This window comes from Amphiprion ocellaris, chromosome 22 (assembly GCF_022539595.1).
Source record: "Amphiprion ocellaris isolate individual 3 ecotype Okinawa chromosome 22, ASM2253959v1, whole genome shotgun sequence".
NCBI lineage: Eukaryota > Metazoa > Chordata > Actinopteri > Pomacentridae > Amphiprion > Amphiprion ocellaris.
The window spans coordinates 9,314,831-9,337,949 of NC_072787.1; the positions used below are offsets into that span (position 1 = coordinate 9,314,831).

Here is a 23,119-nt window from a genome sequence, read left to right on the forward strand (position 1 = left end):
TGTAACTGTGCAGCTCCACTTTTAGGATATGTTGTTGTGCAATAATAAAAAGCTGACTGTTAGAACAGTAGTGATGGACTTGTTTGCTTATCAGTGTAACGTCTGTGTGTGTTAATGTATGTGTGGCCCTCTGCTTTCAGGCCCTGAGGATGATGCTGGGACTAGACTTGGTTTCAGTTCATCACAGGAATTTAACCCTGAACAACCTCAATGTTCCGAATGGAGAGCCGCTTTTTCAAAACAGTAAGCTATTTTCAGCTTTTAGTAAAGCTTCTTTTCCAGTTTGATATTATTAACGATGCAATAGATAGCAGAAATCCCCACTTCAATATATATTTGGTATCTTTTGGTGTATTTGGTCTATTCTGAACCAAGTGAACTAAGAAAAAATGTGAGAAAGGTTTTACTTCTTAACCAATTTCAATTTTAAATGGCATCATTTGACCAGTGTGAGTATTAGCCAAAGGTAAGTAGATAGATCTTGGTGTTTGTGTGGCTGTTTACAGGCCTTAATATTTATCAAGCTAAATATTGTTTTGTGTATTCGCAATACAGGCTAAAACCATTTTTTGTAGCCGGTTGTAAACAATTTTTTGTCTGCTGTAAAGCTAGACATTTTAACATGTGTCTCTACGGGGATTGATTCTCTTTTGGAGGAAGCCTCAAGTGGACATTCAAGGAACTGCCGTTTGGGTACTATCACACTGGTATAATTTTCCAGCCACAGAGGTTTCTACGAGTAAAAAGTCCAACAGACAGTGCAGCCATTAGCTTATATTCAGAGTTATTTTTTAATTTCTTGCAGGAGTGAGTGTCCACTGGCTGGGGGACTTTGTGTTTGTGGAGAGCGGTCTGGGGGTCCGAGTGAAGTTTGATCTGGGGAACACCGTGTACCTGACGGTGACCGCTGAACACCTGGCAGCAACCAGAGGGCTGTGTGGAGTCTACAACAACGACGCTGATGGTGAGGGACACAGAATCACAATGTCCTCATCCTTTTAGTGTCTCCTTTGTCTCTGATATACTTTGCTGGCCCTAACTTTTTAAGGTTTTATTAGTTTCACACATCAGTGACCTCTTTGTGTCTGGCTGCCAGATGATTTCACCACGATGGGTGGAACTGTGTCCCAGTATGCTGCCAGCTTTGGCAATTCATGGAAAGTACCGGACCAGCACAGCGAAGTACTGCACTGCATTGTTTTTACTTTCTGTAACATAGCTTATTGTTCTTAAACAGATGCTTCAAATTTGAGCTTTATCGTTTCACAATGAAAGCAATCAATTTATTTCAGCTGCCAACAATAAAAACTAAAGCACCAATCCATCTGACTGTATAGATAAATGGTTTCAGAGTTGTGTAAACGTTCAGTGGTGAGGTGTATTTAGCCTGTCTGTGCTCCATGCTTCCCTCAGGGCTGCAGTGATGCCGCTGAGCTCGGCCACAGCTGCGATGTCTCAGGAGACCCGGCCCTCCGTTGGCAGGCAGAATCAGTGTGTCACCGACTCCTGGAAGCCCCTTTCACACACTGCTACCCCCGGGTCAGATCACCATCTTGTTTTCTTACTGGCTGACTTTTAATAGATGCTTTAATCTAATTTCTTTGGAAGCCAAGCCTGCAATGAGCTTCTCATAGTTAAACATTTACTAGGTTCATCTACTGCTAGAGTTCCAAGAACAGGGAACTGATGTGAGCCATTAAACTGTCTTAAAGACTAATGACTTCACATGGCTGTCTGGAAGGCACTGAACAGCACATGAATGTCAGTCAGCCAAAGAGGTAAGTACAAGCATTAGATGAGCAACTAGTATAACATTGTCTGCAAACACAGTTGAAGACATTTTTAACATAATGCTACACTGACAGAGAATGAATGGCTGGCCCAGTCTGGTTTTCTTGTCCATCATTATTTATAAAACATGTTGTGTTTTCAGGAATATGTTCCTCATCCCTTTATGTTAACTGTTTCCATAAAATCATCATTAATTAATGCCCAAATAAGCAATACTGTGAAGTACTACTCATTAAAGTCACTACCACTGCTGTATTGTTGCATACGGGGATGACGGCTGGTAGAAGCATGTGAGAAAATAATTTTTGTGTAAATGACATAGGTTTACTTGTGTCTCTCAGGTAGACCCAGCAGCCTACATAGACACCTGTCTTTACCTGTACTGCAGCCTGCCACCCAGAGAGAGGAAGGAAGCAGTGTGTGACACCTTGGCCAGCTACGCCCGAGAGTGTGCCCAGCAACACGTCATCCTAACATGGAGGACAGCCACCTTCTGTGGTAAAGAAATGCAGTTTGGTATCTGACTTGCACATGACGTTATTATAAAATGATTTCCTTATTTTAGGCCTAAATGAGACCCCTGTGGCAAACAAATCACAATTCTGTGGTAAATGCTTGAACATACTGGTTAACATCAGCTAATATTCAACACCATGAGCTAATGGTTGGACTAGACCATGCAGTCAACAATTAAGTACATTAATTGACTAGGGGAATGTGTTTCATGTGGAGTTTTAATTTGCAATAGAATGAAGGTGCTGTGCTTTTCTGGTTTTCTTGTAATGCATGTTTCACTATTTCCTGTAGATATTCACATGTAGAATTCACTACAGTGAACATTGAGTTCCATTATGAAGTGCAAATTACACAAGTACTGTAAGATTTCATCCACCCATCCATCCATTATCTATATACTGCTGAATCTTTATTAGGGTTGTAGTGGGTGGAGTCTATCCCAGCTGACTTAGAGTGAAGGCTCAGGACATCTGGACAGGTAACAGTCTATCACAGAGCTACACATAGAGACAAACAATCACACTCATATTCACACCTACAGACAATTTAGAATCACTAATTAACCTCAGCATGTTTTTGGACTGGGTGCACAGTGGTTCGGTGGTTAGTACTGTTGCCTTGCAGCTGGAAGATCCCGGGTTCGTGTCCCAGCCCTCCCGGGATCTTTATGCATGGAGTTTGCATGTTCTCCCTGTGCATGTGTGGGTTTTCTCCAGGTTCTCCAGCTTCCTCCCACAGTCCAAAAACATGCTGAGGTTAATTGGTGATTCTAAATTGTCCATAGTTGTGAACGTGAGTGTGATTGTTTGTCTCTATGTGTAGCCCTGTGATAGACCGTTACCTGTCCAGGTGTTGCCTGGCTTCACCCTCAGTCAGCTGGGATAGACTCCAGCTCCCCATGACCCTAATAAGGATTAAGTGGTGGATGGATGGATGGATGGATGGATGGATGGATGGATGGATGGAAGCCGGAGTACCCAGAGAACCCACACATGCACAAGGAGAACATGCAAACTCCATGCAGAAAGGTCCCAGGCCCAGGATAAGTTTGTGCCTCACTTTCAGAATGCTACATCTGAAGTCACACTCAGGACGCCTCCACAATTTAAAAGCAGTCTGCAAACAAAATCAACGTGCTGACTCTCTTAACCTGATAATCTGAACTGCAACAATAATCCTCCTTCAGAGAAAATAATTACTAAACATGCACTCAAACCCAGCAGTAATCACCTTGAACTGTTTCCTCCATTGTTATTCTGTCCTTCCAGGTCGTGTCTGTCCCAGAGGTCAGGTGTTTTCAGACTGTGTGTCCTCCTGTCCACCCAGCTGTTCATCTCCACAACCCCCAGGGCCTGCTGCCGTCATGGGCCAGTGCAGGGAGGAGTGTGTGGGGGGCTGTGAGTGTCCTCCAGGTCTCTACCTTCACCAGAGACTCTGTCTGAAAAGAGACGACTGTCCTTGTTTCCATCGCAGACGCACCTACCAGCCAGAGGACAGGATACAGCAGAGATGCAACACTTGGTAAGTGGGAGATATGTTTGAGTTTCTTCATCTCATTTTCATTCTTCTCTCTCTGATTCTCATTGCATTTACTTTCTCACACTTTGCCCCCCAGTGTGTGCAGAGCAGGCCAGTGGCAGTGTACTGGTGAGAAATGTGCCGCCCAGTGCACCCTGATGGGGGCTCTGCAGGTGACCACGTTTGACAGAAAGAGATATTCACTGCAGGGAGGAGACTGTTCCTTCACTGCTGTGGAGGTGAGACTAAATGCAGTTCTGTATGATATGAGGTGTGTTTGTGTGTCAGCCACTTTGTCCTTATGCTCGATGTGTGTTTAGGACTTTGTTGACAGGAAGCTGGTGGTGAGTGTTCGCTGTGGGGAGTGTGCAGCAGCAGCAGGAGGAGGAGGAGGAGGAAGAGGAGGAGGACCGGGCTGTGTGAAGGAGATATCAGTCACGGCACTCCGTACCACAGTCACCATCACAGACACCGGTGAGTTAGATGGTTAATGGGTCTAAATCTAGAGTTTCTTTCACATACCTACAGAAAATCGCTCCAGCCTGCTGTTCCCCTCAGATGTTTGGAGCTTTCTAGCATCTTTTGGCTCACCTTATTAATTTTAGGTTCCACAGCATTTCTCCTTTGAATGGAAGCATATTACTGCCACACATGAAAAGGAAAAACAGATCAGTATACTCCAAAACGTGAAAGGTTTTGTGTTATAACAAGATGCTTTTCATGTGATAACAAGAAATTTTCACATTATTATGACAGCAAACCTTTTCTGATACAACAACTGATAACTTCTATTGTTTTAACACTTTAAGAATATGAGCCCTGTGCACCTTTTGATTCAGTTTACTTCATGCTTTGGTTGAGATATGATAAAATTCTGCTGTTGTATGTGGCTATAGAAGGAAGAAAGAATTATTCTATCCATATGGAGTAGGGCTGGGCGATATGGCCTAAAAAAAAATCTATTTTTTCACAAAAAATCCCGATTCACGATTTATCCGATTTTTTTTTTGCCCCCTACCTAATCTCTGCAGGCCGGAGTCCAGTCTACTTTATGCAATTGAGCTGCAGCCCTCTTCGGGTAAACACACTGGATCGCAGCTGGAAATGCGCTGCATGTGGCATGCTGGTCCGGTTGCAGTGCGTTTCCAGCTGTGATCCGGTGTGTTTGCCTGGAGAGGGCTGCAGTTCATTTGCATAAAGTAGACTGACTTCTACTTTATGCAAATTGCATGCGGCGTGCGGAGATTCCACGCATCGTGAAACTGTCTTTAAACTTCTAAACTAGGCGTCAGTTACCTAAAACGAGGACAGATTTAGCTGCTGCAGATTATTTCTCGTTTCAAATGCTTTCAGAAATACTTTTCGCTGACGTGTTTTTTGAAATAAAAGGGAAAGTTTGCGGCCGAGCTGCTGTGTTTATCCGACTTGTCTGCCGGACTGTCCAGCTGAAAGCTCGGTGACGTCACCACGTAGCGGCCTGCTGTTGCTCATTGCTGTCATGTGACCATGTTGTGGTTCGCTAGTGACCGCCGTCCGTGCCATTTTCAGATGTGGTGCGTTGCCGTGCGGGAAAATAGCATCTAGTGGACACGAGCCTTTAGACCTGCACCAATCGCCGCCATGTTGTTTGTGTATCAAGCGCGGGGGGAGGGGGGCGCGCACTCTGAACTACGGGAGCCCAGCGGGAAGGCGTTGGTGGCGGATGTTGATGAGAAAATCGATTTTCATTAAAACAAATCGACATTAAGTACAAACTCGAATTAATCGATAAAATCGATTTATCGCCCAGCCCTAATATGGAGATAGCATCATTTGTCACTAATCATCTGGAGGGGCTCAAAAGTCTCCATGAATACGTGATTTACCATAATATTATCTGTAACAACAGAATCTCACCATGTCTCAAAGATAGCAAAACTTGATATAGAATTTAGTCAAATCCTGTGAATAATTCATTTTCTTCAATTTCTCCATTCTCAGCCAATATAGCTTCTTTATATGTTTCATTATTTTTCACTTTATAATGTTAAACTGATCTGTTTTTCTTTTTCTGGTGTGCAACCATGCACTTGTGTAGTTTTAGGTGAGCATTTAAAAAGAAAAAAAGTCTCTCTGTGGATAACAACCTCAAAAGCTGATATTATTTTGAAGGTATGTTTTCAGTTTATTTGCCTTCCAATGGTGAAAAACAGAAGTAAAAAAATTAATGCTACTTTAAATCTAATCCAGAGGTCAACGTACAATATCAAAAAATGTATTCTGTTGCTTTTTCTGTGACCTCATCCATTGGTTTATAGAGTACTTCCCTGAAATGTTTGGAAGTTTGGACGTTGCCATATTGTTCTTTTGTAAACCAGATGTATGGAGCGAGGGGTGGACCTGACTGAGAACTCAAGCAGGCTAATACAGAATCGGCCTGTCAGTCCAAACATACCCTGCCTTATCGTCTACTTCACTCTAAATGGAAGTTTCATTTACATCATGAACATCATGCTCTAGTGAGGGAGATGAACTCATAAACTCTTTAGGAAAAAGTTCAGTGAGCTAGCAAGTCATTTTTCCCTTGACTTGTATACGATTGGATTTCTATGTGCAACCAGAGGGATCGCCACCCACTGGCCATTAGAATGAAATGCAGATTTAAGTCACTTCCACGGTGGTTTCATTTTTCAGACTCAGATGCTTCATCCGTGTTTTTCATATACAGTCTACATAATCCGACCATTCTTCATTTTGAATATGTTGTCTTACAGTTGATATTGTTACCTCCAGGTGCAGTGACGCTGAATAACCAGAGGGAGACGCTGCCTGTGGTGTCAGGGGACCTGGTTGTGCGTCGAGCCTCTTCTACATTTCTCCTCATCCAGACATTTGGAGCCCAGATTCTTTGGTATCTAGAAGGACCGTTGGCCCTCATAACGCTGCAGCCTGGCTTTGCGAACAAGGTGACTTTCACATCTGCTGCTATGATTTCACCCCTAATTGGATCAACTTTTCCATTTTGGTTCCCAAAGTGATTTCAGTATAAGATACACTGTCTTAGATTCTAAAATGACCACCATTAAGCAAACCTATAGCATGGATTGTTCTTCTGTTCTTGTGATGAGTGTTTACGGTATATTCAAGGTGCGTGGTCTGTGTGGGACGCTGACGTGGAACCAGCATGATGACTTTACCACCCCAGAGGGAGATGTGGAGAACAGTGTGTCATCCTTTGCAAGGAAATTCACAACAGAACGCTGCACTCTGCCTGGAGGTGCTCCCCCTGAACCCTGCTCCACCTACACCCAGAGGAGACACTATGCAGAGACAGTGTGCACCATCATTCACAGCCCTGTGTTTCAGGTCAGTATGTATGGAACATCTCCTGATGTCTTAGAAGGGAGTTCATGTTTGTGCCTCTCTTTTGTTCACACATGCCCCTCTCTCTCTGTTCCTGTAGGGGTGTCATGACGTGGTGGAGAGGGAGCCTTATTTCCGTCTCTGCCTATCAGAGGTTTGTGGCTGTGCTTCACAGACGATCTGCCACTGCACCGTCCTCACTGCTTACGCCCGACACTGTGCTCAGGAAGGCGTCAAGGTCCACTGGCGCAACCACACCTTCTGCCGTGAGTGGGGACGCCATAACGCCATTCATGAACTGTACCTGTCTGTCTTTTTCAGTACAGAGCAATAGACTCCAAGTTAGACTCTGTCTCATGAATTTGATGGTTTATTTTTTTAGGTCTTTCATCTGTCAGGTAAAGAATAGACACAACTGGTCCAAAGGGACATTTCAGGAATTCACAGCAGCTTAGCATTGACCCTTAACACTGATGATTTGTGACTGCCTTTGGATTTGATGTTCATGATTTCAAAGATGTTACATCCTCTTCAAGCTCAGAGCCAGATGTTCTTATTCCTTAGTTTTTAAGCTGCAAATGTGTTTGTACTAAGCTGGTCTTCTTCATTAAGCAAGCAAATCTAAAGAAAAAGCATGAGCTGAAAGCCCCTCCCTCTCCTCTCCTCAGCGGTCCAGTGTTTGGGGGGTCAAATGTACCAGGAGTGTGGTCGGGTCTGTGGCGGCTCCTGCTCAGACCTGCGACAAGGCTGGACCTGCGATGACAGCGGTGGTGGAATCAGTCACAGAATGTGTGTTCCAGGTTGCCAGTGCCCACTAGGACTGGTACAGGACCACCAGGGCCAGTGCGTGCCCATCGCTTTGTGCCCCTGTGTGCAAGGAGACAAGATGTATTCACCTGGGACTGTAGTCCAAAACAGCTGCAACACCTGGTATGTAGTAGAGAAGATTTATAGAAAGAAAATAGTATTTTTATTGAAGCCAGCTATTCCCTAACTAAAATCTTAATCTTTCTACAGCGACAGTTTGCCATCTGACTTTTACTTCTTGGTTTTGAGCTTATTAACATGACTGTATAGTGTTTATTATATCTTGGAATATCAGAAGTGAAAATAAGAAGTGAGGGCCATAGTTGAGCTGTCTTTAAACTGCAATGTAGCGATGACAGTCCCAAAACTCCATATTAAATTTTGTCAAATGTTAGGGGGTTCCTTTGTGTGTCATTATTCTTCTTCAGAATCCATTTCTGGTTCAAAATACTTCAATATAAATACTTCAGTATAACAAACTATCATTGTCAAGCCTGGAGTAGCTGTAGAGTGTCTGAGCAGAGGTGAGCTGGTGAACTGTGGGGAGCTCTGGTTGGAGATGAGTTTTGTTGGGTGAAATCAAAATTTGAACATCTATATATTGTTTGTAAATGGGTTCTTGAAATAACCTTCTCAGTCTATTTCCTATTAAAGGTTCAGCACTTTTGCTGACTCATGGTAGCAGCATTTCACTTCTGTGAAACATTAACATCACTGCACCAACATTTTTATCTTCAGATACTAAACTTATCAGATGGGAGACAAAGTGATCGAGATTATTTCAGTACAGCCTCTTTCTGACCCAGTTGTGTAGCTGATATTTTAACAGCACATCATAAAAACAGCCCTTTCTCTTTTACACCTGTCTGTGTGCAACTTTTATCATGGTGTAGCAGAGATAAAGAATCATATTTTCTTCATTTTCAGTCTGAATGCAGCTTTGATGCAGGTACAATATAACATTGACACCATTTCATGGTTCTGGTGTGTTTGAATGAGCTTTGATCCTATAGGATTATTAAAAGTACTGTTATGAAGTATGGAAAATGCAGAAAATACAGATTTATTGAAGTAGTGTAACATGGAAAGCACAAAGTGATCTTCCACAGTTTGTTCCTCCACAACAATATGGAAGGTCGGAGGTCATTGTGTTTTTTTTATTTTTTAGTCATGACATTTGGGATTTTTATTGAATGACTTTGTTAATATGGGGAGTTTGGTGTAATGAAGTTACTCTGTGCAGAATATGGACATATGAGGCTGAATCCCAACTTGTTTAATGTGTGTTTGAATGACTGAATCTGCAAACTACACATATATATAAGAGGATTTACTCCAAGAAAGTCCCTGGTGGTGCAAGAGCTCTGATGAAATCGCTCTATGTTCCTGCTTCCTAACACAGGATAGGTTGATTTCATTGCATTTCTTCACTACATGACCATCACTGCACGGGTTGAAGTGATTTATGTCAGTGTTTCCCAAATAGTGGGGCGCGCCCCCCTGTGGGGGCGCAGCGGCATGCCAAGGGGGGCGCGAGTGACTGGGAGGAAACGGTCCGTCTACACGGAACTAATTAGCTGAACTATTGTTTTAACGTCGGCCTGTTTTTTGCGGCGTGCAACAATACTGAAATTGCGCCGGCCGTTGGGACTCGGAAGTACAGACTCCCGAGAACGGGAAAACACATCATTAATGTGCAGAACACCAGCGTACTTGATCATGTCACGTACTCAGCTCATCTACTCCGATTATTTTTTACCAGTGATGTCCAACATGCGGCCCGCGGGCCCAAACCGGCCCGCCAGATGATTCATTTCGGCCCGCGGGACGACTTTACAAAGGATAAAAATTACAACCACATTAACTGTAAATTGTATATTTGTAAAACTGTAAGTTTAAAATAATTTCTAGACCTTGACAAGTTGTTCTGATCATAAAGTAAAATACTAGATTGTTCAGTTCCAGATACCTGTGACTGAATGTTTTGTGTTTTTGTAGATAAACTGTGATCTGGCATTTACAATGCATGTGTAAATGATGAACTGCGGCATAATAGGCCACTATTGAAATTGAACTTGTTTTCAATCAGGAATTTCAGGTTCATAATGTTTTGTAAAAAGACAGTTCATTAAATGTGAACATTTTCAGAATGTACTTTTTGGAACTAAAAGGGGAAAAGTTGGAGTTGTGGTTATGGGTTATGCTGTGATTTTACTGGTGGGGCCAGTAAAATCCTTTAATGTGAAAAACAACAAAATGGAATCAGATAAAATAACGCAGCCCTGCATATTCACGTTTCCACAGGATATATATATATATCTATATATATACACACACACACACACACACACACACACACACACACACACACACACACACACTGCTTTATTGCATTAATGACTGAGGCTGAACAGTCACAGTAGTACTAAAAAGTTACAGATTAATTTCTGTTTTTATAGCATGTGTACATGTTGGTGCACTCTCCTTTGTGCTGCTGATATCTATTCACTTACTGACCTGGTTACTTGTTATTGAGGAAACATGAAATTTGGCTAATTATTAAACATATTACAGTCACTGTTTACAACTTAGTTATAATGAAGTGAGAGTTTATTGATGCATAGTAAAACAGATATTTAATGTCAAGGGCACACTTGCACAATAAACTTCTATAATTTCTGGGACAACTTCCACTTGACCACATTTAGTTCCACTTTGTGTTATTTATTGAGTACTGAATCATACTCATTAAACTGCAAATGTCAAATAATTTTTAGTAGTCCCTATCTATCAGCAACAATGAATTTAGAATGAATGTCTTTCAGTAGATGTGAACACCAAAGAACTTTCTCCTCTCTCCCCTGTACAGTGTGTGTGAACAGGGGCTCTTTAACTGCACTCAGGAGCACTGTGAAGAGGTGAACCGGTGTCCTGGATCTCTGGTCTACTCTCCACGCTCCTGCCTGCTCACCTGCTCCAGCCTGGACCCTCCTGGCCAGCAGCAGGCCTCCAGCGTCCCACAATCCAGCTGCAGGGAGCCACTGTCTGGCTGCGTCTGTCCTCAGGGAGCTGTCTTGCTAGTAGGTGAACACTCAAAGTTCATGTTTTCTGAATGGATTAAGGATGAAGGGTGTCCTAGTGGATATATGAGACGTTGAAAGTACAGGCCTTTGTCAGAGCAGATATTTTACCCATCATAGATAACAAAGCAGAAGACATTTTTCCCCCCAATTCTAGTCATAATTTGTAAGATACAGAATGCACCTGCAAATTATCAAACTAAATGCACTACAGCCATTATTGACGTGATAATTTCACATGTGGTGTCACGTCTCTCTATGTCTGTCTTTCATAACAACAACAATAACAACAACAATAATAAATTATTAATGAAATATTGACTCTAGCCTTTAGGAGTCATTTTGCCACAATATGTGTGGTGTTTTTATTACTGTGTCTGTATTTCCCATATTTTCTTGTTGTATCTTAATAAAGACACTGTGAAATGCATATTTATGATCATTAGAACCTTACTAAACAAACAGTCCAGTATTTCCTTTCATTTAATCTTAGTTTCAGTCTCCAACACCTGGCTCCATGACAGCTAACTGCACCACCAGATAGCATTACCTGCTAATATTGTCGGTGCCACATTTGGATGCTACAGGTATGTTAGCTTACTGTTGGCTTCTTAGAGCTGTTTCTGTGAAAATAAGAGGTTGAAAGAGCAGTGAGACTGAACCAGAACAGACAAGTTGTGGGTGTAAAACCAAAACAAAAAGTGTAAAGATGCTAAGATGGAAGAGGCGCTAGCTTAATGTTACAACGAGCCCTATGGCTGGAGATAAAACTAACTACATAGTTGGTGACTACTCTTGGGTCATAAATAAGCCACACCTTGATTTTAGAGAAAAGTTTTGTTGATACTGAAAATACTTTGTTTTCAGAGCAGCTTTAAGTGCCGCCACGCTAGTATTGCGTTAAGGTTTTTGGAGTGAAACGTAGTGTCATTTTTGGATGGAGCTAGGCTAACCTAATACTTTCTTGCTGCTAGCTTATGTTACACTTCAGTTTTAATGTAGCCCTAGACCTCCACTTTTACTGATTGCCTGTTCTGTTACAAACATCTTTCAAGTTTTGCATTGAAGAAAATCATGGTGGGGCTACCTTTAGCTTCAGTGGTAACTTTGCCATTACTCAACTTTTCTGTTTTTAGTAATTATGAAACAGTAAATAAAATAAATTATAAAAGCTTTTGTTACAGTGGTACTGGAAGACAATGATTACAGCCAAATATATGAATGTGTCTTCACGCAGTACTTCAGTCACAGGAAACCTTTCACCACCAATACCAAAAGCCACAACATTAAAACCCCCAACAGGGGAAGTGAACAACATCGACTTGTTCTTCTGGAAAACCTTAGGTCCTGACTTTTGTGTATAGGTTACTTTGTCAGATATCATCCACCTAGAAACTGACTGGAGGAAATGACTCGGGGAACACAAAAAAGGTGTTCATCCAGCATCCAAACTTCTCAGATCTCTGTAGGATTAAGCATTCATGTGATTCAAGGAGGCCCCACCATGTAACTCACAGGACCAACAGGATTGTTGAGGAGCCAGATAACATAGTACATCCACAGGGATTCTGTCTTCATGTCCCTATGATTCAGAGCGGTTTGGTGATCTGAGGGAGACTTACGGAGTATAAGACTGGTGGTTTTATTGTTGTGGATGATTGGTGTATGCCTGATAATCATCTAATTTATCTAATCTAAAGGGTAACAACCCAGTAGAGAGACTGTTACTAACAACAGATAAGACATGATCCTGTTATGATACTTAATGTTTTGACCAGAGCTTCAGTTTGGATTTGCTGTCCAGCGAGGTTGAGGGGTTGGGTGCTGCGGTTTTGCCTGACCACACTATCGATAGTTCATACAGTAGGGTCTGGTTGTTTAGTAGAGAGTGGTGCCACTGATACTAACTATAGTCATTTAGTTATAATAATTGTGCTGCTGTGGAAAGACAAGTTGCTGTTTTGTTTTTTAATGCTCTACCAGTAAATTAAATTGTACTTTACTGTTGCAGTGTCAGAGACACAAACTGTCTGAACAGCTTTGGTGGGCTCTGGTCTGCAGTCATGAATCCATACACCTAGATCTTTACTTATTTTGTCTTCTCCGCTGTACTTCAGGGTGATCGCTGTGTTCTGCCGGATGAGTGCCCCTGTCATCATAATGGTCGACTTTATTATAGTAATGACACCATCACTAAAGACTGTAACACATGGTAATGGATTGAGTTGTGTGATTGCATTATAATTCTGTACGTTTCACATTTTTATCTCAAATCTACATAATTTTTTCCTGCAGTGTGTGTAAAGAGCGTCGCTGGCACTGCAGCCAGTCTGTCTGTGTTGGTGTTTGTGTTGCAACCGGTGATCCACACTATGTGACGTTTGATGGCCGCTGCTACTCCTTCTTGGGTGACTGCCAGTATGTGCTGGCGAGGGAGACCAGTGGTTTATTTAGCGTCACGGCAGAGAATGTGCCATGTGGGAGCACTGGGGTCACCTGCACAAAGTCAGTCACCCTCAGCCTGGGAAACACCGTCATACACCTGCTGAGAGGTAGGAGGGATGAGGAAAGCTGAGCCTGAATGATCACAAGTTAGGGTGCACAGGCACAAACTGCATTATAAAATGGTGAAACGGTAGATTAGAGAGATTGTTTTTGTGACATTTTAATTGAAAAGTCTGAATCCTATGACTACCATGGTTTAAGATGGTTCAAATACCTGCGTGGGCTAGAGGAAGACATTGTTTTTATTACACATTGCTCACCAAAATTCAAATTTAGTGTGACTTTGGGGTTCCATTCCTGCTTTCTCCAAATGGTGAGACTAAATCTGTTGTGTGGGATGCTTGAGGGAAACTGTTTCATCTGACATTTAGGTAAAGCTGTGACAGTGAATGGGATGCCAGTTACACTACCAAAGTCCTACAGTGGCAGTGGTCTGACGCTGGAAAAAGTAGGCCTGTTTGTATCCCTGTCCTCCCGGCTTGGAGTCACTCTGCTGTGGGATGGAGGTAGGATCCATGTTTCCCCTTCTGAAACCTCTCATTCAAACCTGGAATGCTGCAGTCTGTTATTTGTTGTTCCTGTGAATCAGGGCAAATATGATTTTTAAAAAATATTATTGCCAAAAGTCTAATGTTTTTATACATTTTGTCATTTTTACACAAACTTTATCTGTTATTATTGTGTATATATACATAGTATACAAATATTTACTACACCAAGGAACACGGCAGAGTTATGTGATGATCGACATATGTTTGTCCTTCTGTAAATCTGTTTGTCTGTTAGCAACATCACTCAAAAACAGACTAAAGGATTTGGATGAAATTTTCAGGGAAGGTCAGAAACGACACAAGGACCAAGTGATTAGATTTTGGCAGTGATGCGGCTTATAGTCTGGATCCACAAATTGGTTAAAGATTTCTGTATCATTGCCAGATAGTGGCACAGCGTCATTGTAACCATGACAGGTGAACACTGCGTCAGCTGCCTGCATCAATTCCCGCCGTCTGCTACATATTTCGGTCACACAATTCGATATCCATACCTAATATACACATGCACAACACACGCTTATGCTCAGCGCAAGGTGATTTTTTATGTATTTATTTAGTTTGTGGATAGATCTATATTAAATTGTCGGATTGTTGAATACACCATATGATTTCTGAATACACAAATTGAGGAATGTTCAGCCTTGGCGGAGTACTGCACTCTCTGAGTTGTTAATATATTGATGTAGATAATGTTGTTGTCATTCCACATATTCTCCTCAGGTATGCGAGTGTATGTGCGTTTGGCGGCCCACCTGCGGGGTCGGGTTGGGGGTCTGTGCGGTAACTTTGATGGGGACACAGAGAATGACTTCACAACACGGCAAGGAATCGTAGAGTCTACAGCTGAGCTGTTTGGAAACTCCTGGAAGGTCAGCCCCTCCTGCCCTGATGTGGCCAACCAGGACCTTCGAGACCCCTGTGCTGTGAGTTCAGTGACGTGCACACATCCACACACAGTCAGAAGAATAGTTTAGACTGATAAACACACTAACGCTCACATGTTGTCACATTCTTCAGCTGAACCCCCACAGAGTGACATGGGCCAGGAAAAGGTGTGCTGTTCTGACCCAGGAGGTCTTCTCCCTGTGCCACCCCGAGGTGCCCTTCCAGCAGTATTATGACTGGTGTGTCTTTGATGCTTGTGGGTGAGTGACAGCACTAACCTACACAAGGTATCCCAACAGTATTCTGTAATTTTAATATATTTAACTAAATATATTTTTAATGTTAAATTGTGCTGTGTTGAAATCCTGCAAATAATATCAAGTGTGTTTAGTTTTGAGGAACTAACTGTGCACAGCCAATCATCTCAAACTAGGGTTTGGTGGAAAAAAATACTAGATGGAAATAAAGATTACATGAGAAGTAAAACTGACTGTTAATAGATAGCGTTTGTATCCAGTCACCTGAGCTCTAACTGACTGATATGTTTTCTTATGGGGCCAGCACAGATTGCTATTAATCAAGGAGACCGATGCCTGTTTTTTTGTTTGTTTGTTTGTTTTTTGTTTTTTTGAAATAGTATACATTTACTGTAAAAATGAAAATTTTGGTTTAAAAATTCAGAATAACACAAACTCTAACACAAAACTGTGGAGACATGTTTTGTTTACTCATGTTTTACGTTTGTTAAATTTGTTAAGGGATTCATTCCAGGCTTCTCTGTGGAACATGTAGAACCATCACATCTTTATTAGCAGCAACATCAACGTTAGACTGCCTCAGGACAAGTGACAATTTCCAGCACTTACAGAATATTTCCCTTAAATAAATTCCCTTATTTCCCAATAAAAGCATGGCTCAAAACAATGAGTGAAGGTGTACAAATTACATGTTGCTTAACAAAATTAATTAATTCAAAATGTGTCCTGAAGTGCTGCTATAGTCTTACTTGTAATATGTACCCTATCAGATAATGACCTCAAAGTGGTGACCATAGATTGACAGAGACTGCTCTATCTGAGCCATTTTCAAATAAATATGTTTTATTTGGACTCATTTAAAAAAAAAAAAAAAAAAAAAACACCGCTGATAGTTGGAAAAATACTGAATAATTGATGGAGTTATAAGCCAGGCCAATAATGGGTTGACTCCTAACTGGTGCCAGTGTTGGTCCATTATTGCCACCAGCAAGGACGATGGATCACTGCTCATCAATCAACAGAAACATGTATTTCCAGGTTCTTATGGCATATAGCCTGTACTTGCATCTTTTCACCTCTGCTGGTAAACTGTCAACAGCAAAGCATTAAACATTCCTATTAATGGTAAATATACAACTACAGCTTCATCTACAGTAGAAAGAATGTGAGGATAGTTTCTGTGACTAAAATATTGTACTTTTCTTTTAATATTCATAGTAAACTATAGCTATCATTCATCTTAAAGTTGTGTGTTTTGTGTTTTAGCTGTGACTCAGGTGGGGACTGTGAGTGTGTCTGTACAGCCATTGCTGCCTATACTGAGGAGTGCAACCGACGAGGCGTCTACATCCGCTGGAGGTCCCAGGAGCTCTGCCGTATGTAAAGACATGCCACACAAAGACACACCACTCAGTGTTAAGTCTGTGTGTCTTTTATTCTGTCTTCGTCTAAAGTTAGCTGTCTCTCCCTGCAGCTCTGCAGTGTGAGAATGGGCTGGTCTACGATCCCTGTGGTCCTGCTTGTTCTCCTTCTTGTCCCAGTGTTCAGCAGAGTCCACATTCCCAGTGTGGGGCTCTGTCCTGTGTGGAGGGCTGCTTCTGTCCTGCTGGCACTGTCCAACATGGTAACACACACTCTTTCCTATGGAAAATGATGATTTACTTTACTATAGGCCACATTTCTGCCAGTTATTGATAATTTCCCTAAGCAAACTAAGAATTTAGCAATTTCATTTAAGCAGATGATAACTTGAAAGCTACAAAAATGAAATAAAAGTTAGTTTAGTGAGGGTTTAACTTGCTGATTCTGGACACACATCTGTACCTCCTAGTATACAAGCCCTTTCTGATTTCCTGCAATAAATAACCCACAACAAAATACAAAGTGTGAACACTAGATGGCCCAAGAGGAAGCCTTTTGATTTTATTCACACCACTGTCTTCCCAAGTGAGATCTTTACATTATTTCGACCTGCAAAGCTTCAACAATAGAAGAATTATCAGTATGCCTCCTTTTAAACAGGTGACAGGTGTGTAGCGCCCACCCAGTGTCCGTGTGAGTGGGAGGGCTCCATGTTTCCACCTGGAACTACCATCACTCAGCACTGCTTGAACTGGTCAGTGAGTCAAAATGGTTAGGAAGAATATCCCACTTTATACTTAATTGATCAAGGAGGACCCACTATTAAAACTGAAGTCTGTTGATGTGTTCGCCTTCATGTGTTCAGCACCTGTGAGGAAGGTGTGTGGCAGTGTGAAGGTGTGGCTTGTCCTCCTCCCTCCCTTACCTGTCTGGAGTCAGAGTTTACCTGTGCTGGGGGGCGCTGCATCCCCTCTCAGTGGGTTTGTGACAACGAGGATGACTGTGGAGATGGTTCAGATGAGGCCTGTCCATCCACCTGCTCTCCAGAACAGTTCCGCTGTACCAGCACACCAAGGTGAATCGAAATTACCTTCACTTTTGTGCATGGAGATTATGATGACACAAACCTTTTACATGTGAATAGAAGTTTTCCAGATGTAGCATTTTTACCTGCACTAACCATATGTGTATGTGAACACTTCAGTTAAATAATTAAAAATATTCCATTATGCTACACTCTACAATGTTAATGTGACAGTTTACAACATCACCATGTTAATGTGACAATTTACAACATCACCATGGTAACCTCCAGCAGTTTGTCAGATTTATTTGTTTGTACCACTAGTGGTGAGGAATTGAAAATGTGTTTTCCTATTTGTTTATCTGCTCAACATTTTCTGAAGGGCACGGAGCATTTCAGTGAAATTTATTTAAGAGCATGTTTTTCTGTTAGATTAAAAGTACAAAGTGAATTAAGTGAATTGACCCTAATCCTGCAGTGGACCATGTTTGAACCTGGCTGTACGTTGTGATGGCCACCCAGACTGTGCTGACCAATCAGATGAGGAGTTCTGTGGACCTGCCACCCCTCGGCCCCTGTGCCCTCCGGGGGAGTTTCAGTGTGCAAATGGAAAATGTCTGCCAACCAGCCATGTGTGTGACGGACGGCTGGATTGTGGCTTTGCTGATGGGTCTGATGAGCAAGGTAAATTATCGAAAAGGGTTTTGTATCAAAAATACTTGATTTAACAAAGCTACCCTGTCAGAGACATTGCTGAGCAAAACACAATTCTAACCAGATTCTGTCATGTCAGATCCTTTGTTAAACAAGTGTGCAGAAGCATAACGTTGGATCAGCAATTGTCAGATTTTTTTTGGCTTTTTGTTGGCTTTATTAAACAGGTTAGTAGAGAGGCAGACAGGAAAGTAGGGAGAAGAATGGGGGGAAGACCTGCAGCAAAGGGCCATGAGCTTGAATCAAACCCAGGCTTCTGCCTCAGGGACTATTGTCCCTGTTTATGGGACTATAGCCCCAGTTCATGGGACTATAGCCCATGTTTATGGGACTGTAGCCCCATTCATGGGACTATAGCCCCTGTTCATGGGGCTAGAGCCTCTCTTCATGGGACTGCAGCCCCTGTTTATGGGTCAGCTGAACTAGCTGGGCACCAGCTTATACAAGTTTTCTGATTACTCTTACTTCTATTCTTGTTCTGCCAGACTGTGGAGTCGTGTGTGATGAAGGGGAGTTCCTGTGTGCTGGAGGACGCTGTATTCTCTACATCCACCGCTGTGACGGTCATGATGACTGTGGGGACTTCAGTGATGAGAGGGGGTGTGTGTTTTCAATTTTCCCTTAAATCTCGATACTGGGATTTCTGTATTTAAATTGACTGGTCTAGTCATTATGTTATGGCGGGTACAGAGGCTCAAGAGCAGGGAAATAAGACAGCAGACGAGTGACTCAATTTAAACAAGATTTTATTGCACAACGGTAAAAACCAAAACGGCTACAACTGGAACTCTATTACCGGAAACGAAACTACTCAGAATACACAGTCAACGTAACAGCACAAGACTTCCTAGAGGGAAGGCGTAAACACCATATACAGTATTAAATAGTTAACACATGTTTGGTACCTCCAAGCAGGAAAACCACAAAACTTAAACTACTAAATCCTAGTCCACACTAATGACCCAAACTCAAATTCAATTTTATTTATATAGCGCCAATTACAGTCAAATTGTCTCAAGACACTTTACAGAACCCATATGCCTGACCCCTAGAGCAAGCCAAAAGGCGACAGTGGCAAGGAAAACAACCTTTTAACAGGGAAAAAAACCTCGAGCAGAACCCAGCTCTAATGTGGGGGGACCCATCTGCCTGCTGGCCGGGCGGGTTGAGAGGGACAGAAGAGGTAGAGGGGTGGGGGAGAGAAGGACCATAAAACACACAATTTGATACATGCATGATAAGACAGATGATACATGCAAAGTACAACTGACATGGAAACTAATTATAGTTTACTGCTATGGTGTACGGCTCTGGCATTAAATATACTATATATATAGCTGGTGGTAAATTCAAAAATATGTAGATGAACAAATCAAGTATAGTAAGGGCAATGCAGAGTAGATTGGTGGAAATGGGCAGCTGGAAGCAGTGGGCCGAAAGAAGGTCAGCAGCAGCATCCCACAGGTGGAGACTAGGCCAGTTGGTGGGAGAACAACCACAGATCTGAAGCATCCAGCTCTGGGACCAGGGACACTTGGAGAAAGGACACAGGGAGAAACAGAGCGAGTGTAATGCAATAATGGTATATATAGTAAATACATAGGTAGTTAGAGAAGGGCTCAGTGCATCAAGAGAGGTTCCCCAGCAGCCTAGGCCTATAGCAGCATAACTAGGGGCAAACTAAAGGGACATCACAAGGGGAAGTCAGTTGTGCAAATGAAGACACCAGCTCACCCCGTCAGGGTCCCCCAGTCAGCCCTAACTATAAGCTTTGTCAAAAAGGAAGGTTTTTTCAAATCCCAGAATCCCACTACACTAGCAGGAACAACAACTATACATAACAATGCTCTATTCTCTGATGCTGCTAGAATAAGAACTTAGCTGAACAGTCTCTCTTTGGTATGGAGTTGGAACCAAGGAATCTTGTCCCAGGTGTTCAGCAGCCAACAGTTGGAATCCTTGGCATGCAGGTAATTGGACTGCGATGGTGGTTCCAGCTCCCAGCGGAATGGCGTTCCTGTAGTGGCAGGGCAGCAGCCAAAGTCCTCCTTAGCCTTTGAGACTCCTTGGAGAAAGCCCTAGTCCTCATTGAGCTAAGACGCCTCGGCCAGGTGGCTTTTCAACCAGAAGAGACGGTAAACAGAAGCAGGCAGGAGTCAATACTGCACAGAGAGAACAGGATTAGATGCAGAACTGAGAAACACAATGGCTCAGACAGATCTAGTTGCAACACTAACTGTTCGTTAGGAGACAGTCCAGCACCATCTGACAAGACGAGTCACTCTTTATAGTGAGCCCAGCCAGCCTGATGAGGGACTCCCACCTGCACCCGATCATCTGATTGGTAATCAGCCACACCTGCCGCCCACCACTGCCACACACCTAGAGAGAGAGAGAAAAAACAGGCCGGAGGAGGAGAGAGCACTGCCACCTAATCACAGCCTCTGGCTGTGACTGTGACACGTTCAACTTGTCCAGACTCAGAGGTTAACAATATGCTGTCTGTGTTGTTTGGGATGTCACATTATCTGGCTTTAATAGAATGATCAACATTTATCTTATAATTACAATGTAAGATAAATGTTGACCATTCTTTTAAAGACTCAAATATTGAAAAGTATTGCAAGATAGGCATGTGATTTGTGGTATAGGACTGTCTTTACACATCTACACACAGTGGATTACACTGACGTCATCCCTGTTTAATCTTTTGGCTGATTTCTAGGTGTGTGTGTGGACCAGGAGAGTTTCAATGCCCAGGGGATCTGTGTGTCCCTGCAGATAGAGTGTGTGATGGACACAGAGACTGTCCCTCTGGAATAGATGAGGCGGTCTGTCCAGGTAAAGATACAAATAATAATACAGCACTGGCTATTTCATGACTACTAATACAAAAATCTGTTGAATACATTTTCCAACAACACTCTATCCTGCATGGTTTGGTAATGTTAGCTTTGAATATTTAACCAGACAGTGTTATTCTGTTTGATGTGGCAGTGACCTGCGGTCCAGACCAGTTTGCCTGCAGAGGTGGTACATGTGTTCCCACATCTAAGCTGTGTGATGGAATACCAGACTGTCCAGGCAGAGAGGATGAGAACAAAACCAACTGCTACACTAGCATAATAACACCATCACTCCCACCTGTCACCCCGTCTTCAAGTAATTTCATAACTGAACTATTCATAGCATTGACATTCCCATCACTGGTTTCCTTCCTTGCCTATTTCCTCTGTTCTCTATATGAAAAAATAAAATGTTCCCATGCTGAGGTCGTTTGACTCGTCTTAAACAACAAAATCTTCTCCAGCTTGTAGGTCCTATGAGTTCAGCTGTGCCACAGGGGGGCAGTGTGTACCTCAGGCCTGGCGTTGTGATGGTGAAACAGACTGTATGGATGGTAGTGATGAGCAGCAGTGTGCAGCTCCATGTGGCCCAGGCCAGGTCTCTTGCTCCAGTGGGGACCAGTGTGTGGACCACCAGCATCTCTGTGACGGGACCCCACACTGCAGGGATGCCTCGGATGAGAGCACTGACAACTGTGGTAAGTTGGTCTACATGCAAATGTGAAAATATAGGTTTAAAGCAATCGGGAAATCCTGTTTTTGTTTAAACGTGTCCATCACCAGGCTCTGCTCGGATACCTCCCTGTCCTGGCAGTTTCTCATGTGACAACCGCACCTGTGTGAATATGTCAAAAGTCTGCAATGGCATCCCAGACTGTCCACGGGGTGACGATGAGTTGGTGTGTGGTGAGTTCTTTTGAGATAAAGGGAACATAGAGGTGAGGATGGAATAAAGGGACTGAGTGAAAGACTGCAGGAGAACAAAGAATGTTCAAAGAATGGAAAATAGCAAAGACAAAACTAAGGAAGAAACAGTGAGATGAAGAACTGAGAGAGGATAATTTCTGATTGTGATATATCTTGTGTTCTCTTGTATATTTATTAATAAATTTAAAATCATGTTTTGTAAGATAAAACACCAGTGCCTCCTAGCAGTAGGAACGCCACTGTCACCTGCCCTGAATTCACCTGTATGGATGGAACCTGTGTCCCCTTTAACATGGTATGTCCAAGACCGCAATAATGTAGATATTCAAATGAACAGTAATATGCAAGACATGTGTTCAGTTGGTACTGTGTGATTTAAAATATAGAAAAACATGCATGAGGAGGGATTAGTTGTGTTTCAATTGTGTTACAGCTTGGCTCAAAGCCTGCAGTAAAAACAAGGAGAAAATCACAGTGTAGTGAATAAAAAATATTTTATTGCAACCAAGCAATCCAAAAGGTGCACTACAAACCAAATGGAAAACCCCAAAAATGTGCAGCTGGAGCTTCTGCAAGGAGCAGCTCCTGTCAGAGAGACCTGGAATAGCAGTGAGGAAGATTATATGGAGCTGAGCCACTTGATCATAGGTGTGGCTAATCAGCTGATGACTCTCAGCTCCGGAAAGACAGGAACATCTATCTAGGTGGAGGGTCATCTCAGCCCTTGTCCACACGTAGCCGGGTATCTCACAAAACGAAGATATTTTTCTACGATTCGGCCTATCATCCACACGAAAACGCAGATTTACGTCATCAAAAACGATTCTTTTTAAAAACTCCGACCAAAGTGAAGATTTGCGAATTCTCCGTTTTATGCGTCTGCATGTGAACATCAGTAACCGGGGTTTTGCGTTTCGAAACGTCACCGCCTGCGACAAAATATGTTCTTACGTCACATATGCGACCTGTGTTTACATGCGGTAACAGTATG

General features: G+C 42.5%; 1 protein-coding gene across 1 annotated transcript in view; it reads left to right on the forward strand.

Moving 5' to 3' along the window:
* Positions 1-144: 144 nt before the first annotated feature.
* Positions 145-23,119, forward strand: part of sspo (SCO-spondin) — a 99,024-nt gene continuing 76,049 nt past the window's right edge. The window contains 27 exon segments of the mRNA XM_055006881.1: positions 145-243; positions 806-964; positions 1,097-1,182; positions 1,414-1,539; positions 2,133-2,289; positions 3,576-3,828; positions 3,923-4,064; positions 4,146-4,299; positions 6,598-6,770; positions 6,952-7,170; positions 7,268-7,433; positions 7,836-8,097; positions 10,844-11,054; positions 13,172-13,266; positions 13,350-13,606; positions 13,931-14,065; positions 14,834-15,036; positions 15,131-15,258; positions 16,522-16,631; positions 16,730-16,879; positions 17,278-17,371; positions 17,483-17,655; positions 18,841-18,955; positions 21,081-21,196; positions 21,353-21,509; positions 21,628-21,845; positions 22,332-22,423. Of these exon segments, the coding sequence (XP_054862856.1) occupies positions 150-243; positions 806-964; positions 1,097-1,182; positions 1,414-1,539; positions 2,133-2,289; positions 3,576-3,828; positions 3,923-4,064; positions 4,146-4,299; positions 6,598-6,770; positions 6,952-7,170; positions 7,268-7,433; positions 7,836-8,097; positions 10,844-11,054; positions 13,172-13,266; positions 13,350-13,606; positions 13,931-14,065; positions 14,834-15,036; positions 15,131-15,258; positions 16,522-16,631; positions 16,730-16,879; positions 17,278-17,371; positions 17,483-17,655; positions 18,841-18,955; positions 21,081-21,196; positions 21,353-21,509; positions 21,628-21,845; positions 22,332-22,423 (4,245 nt within the window). The 5' untranslated portion in view covers positions 145-149.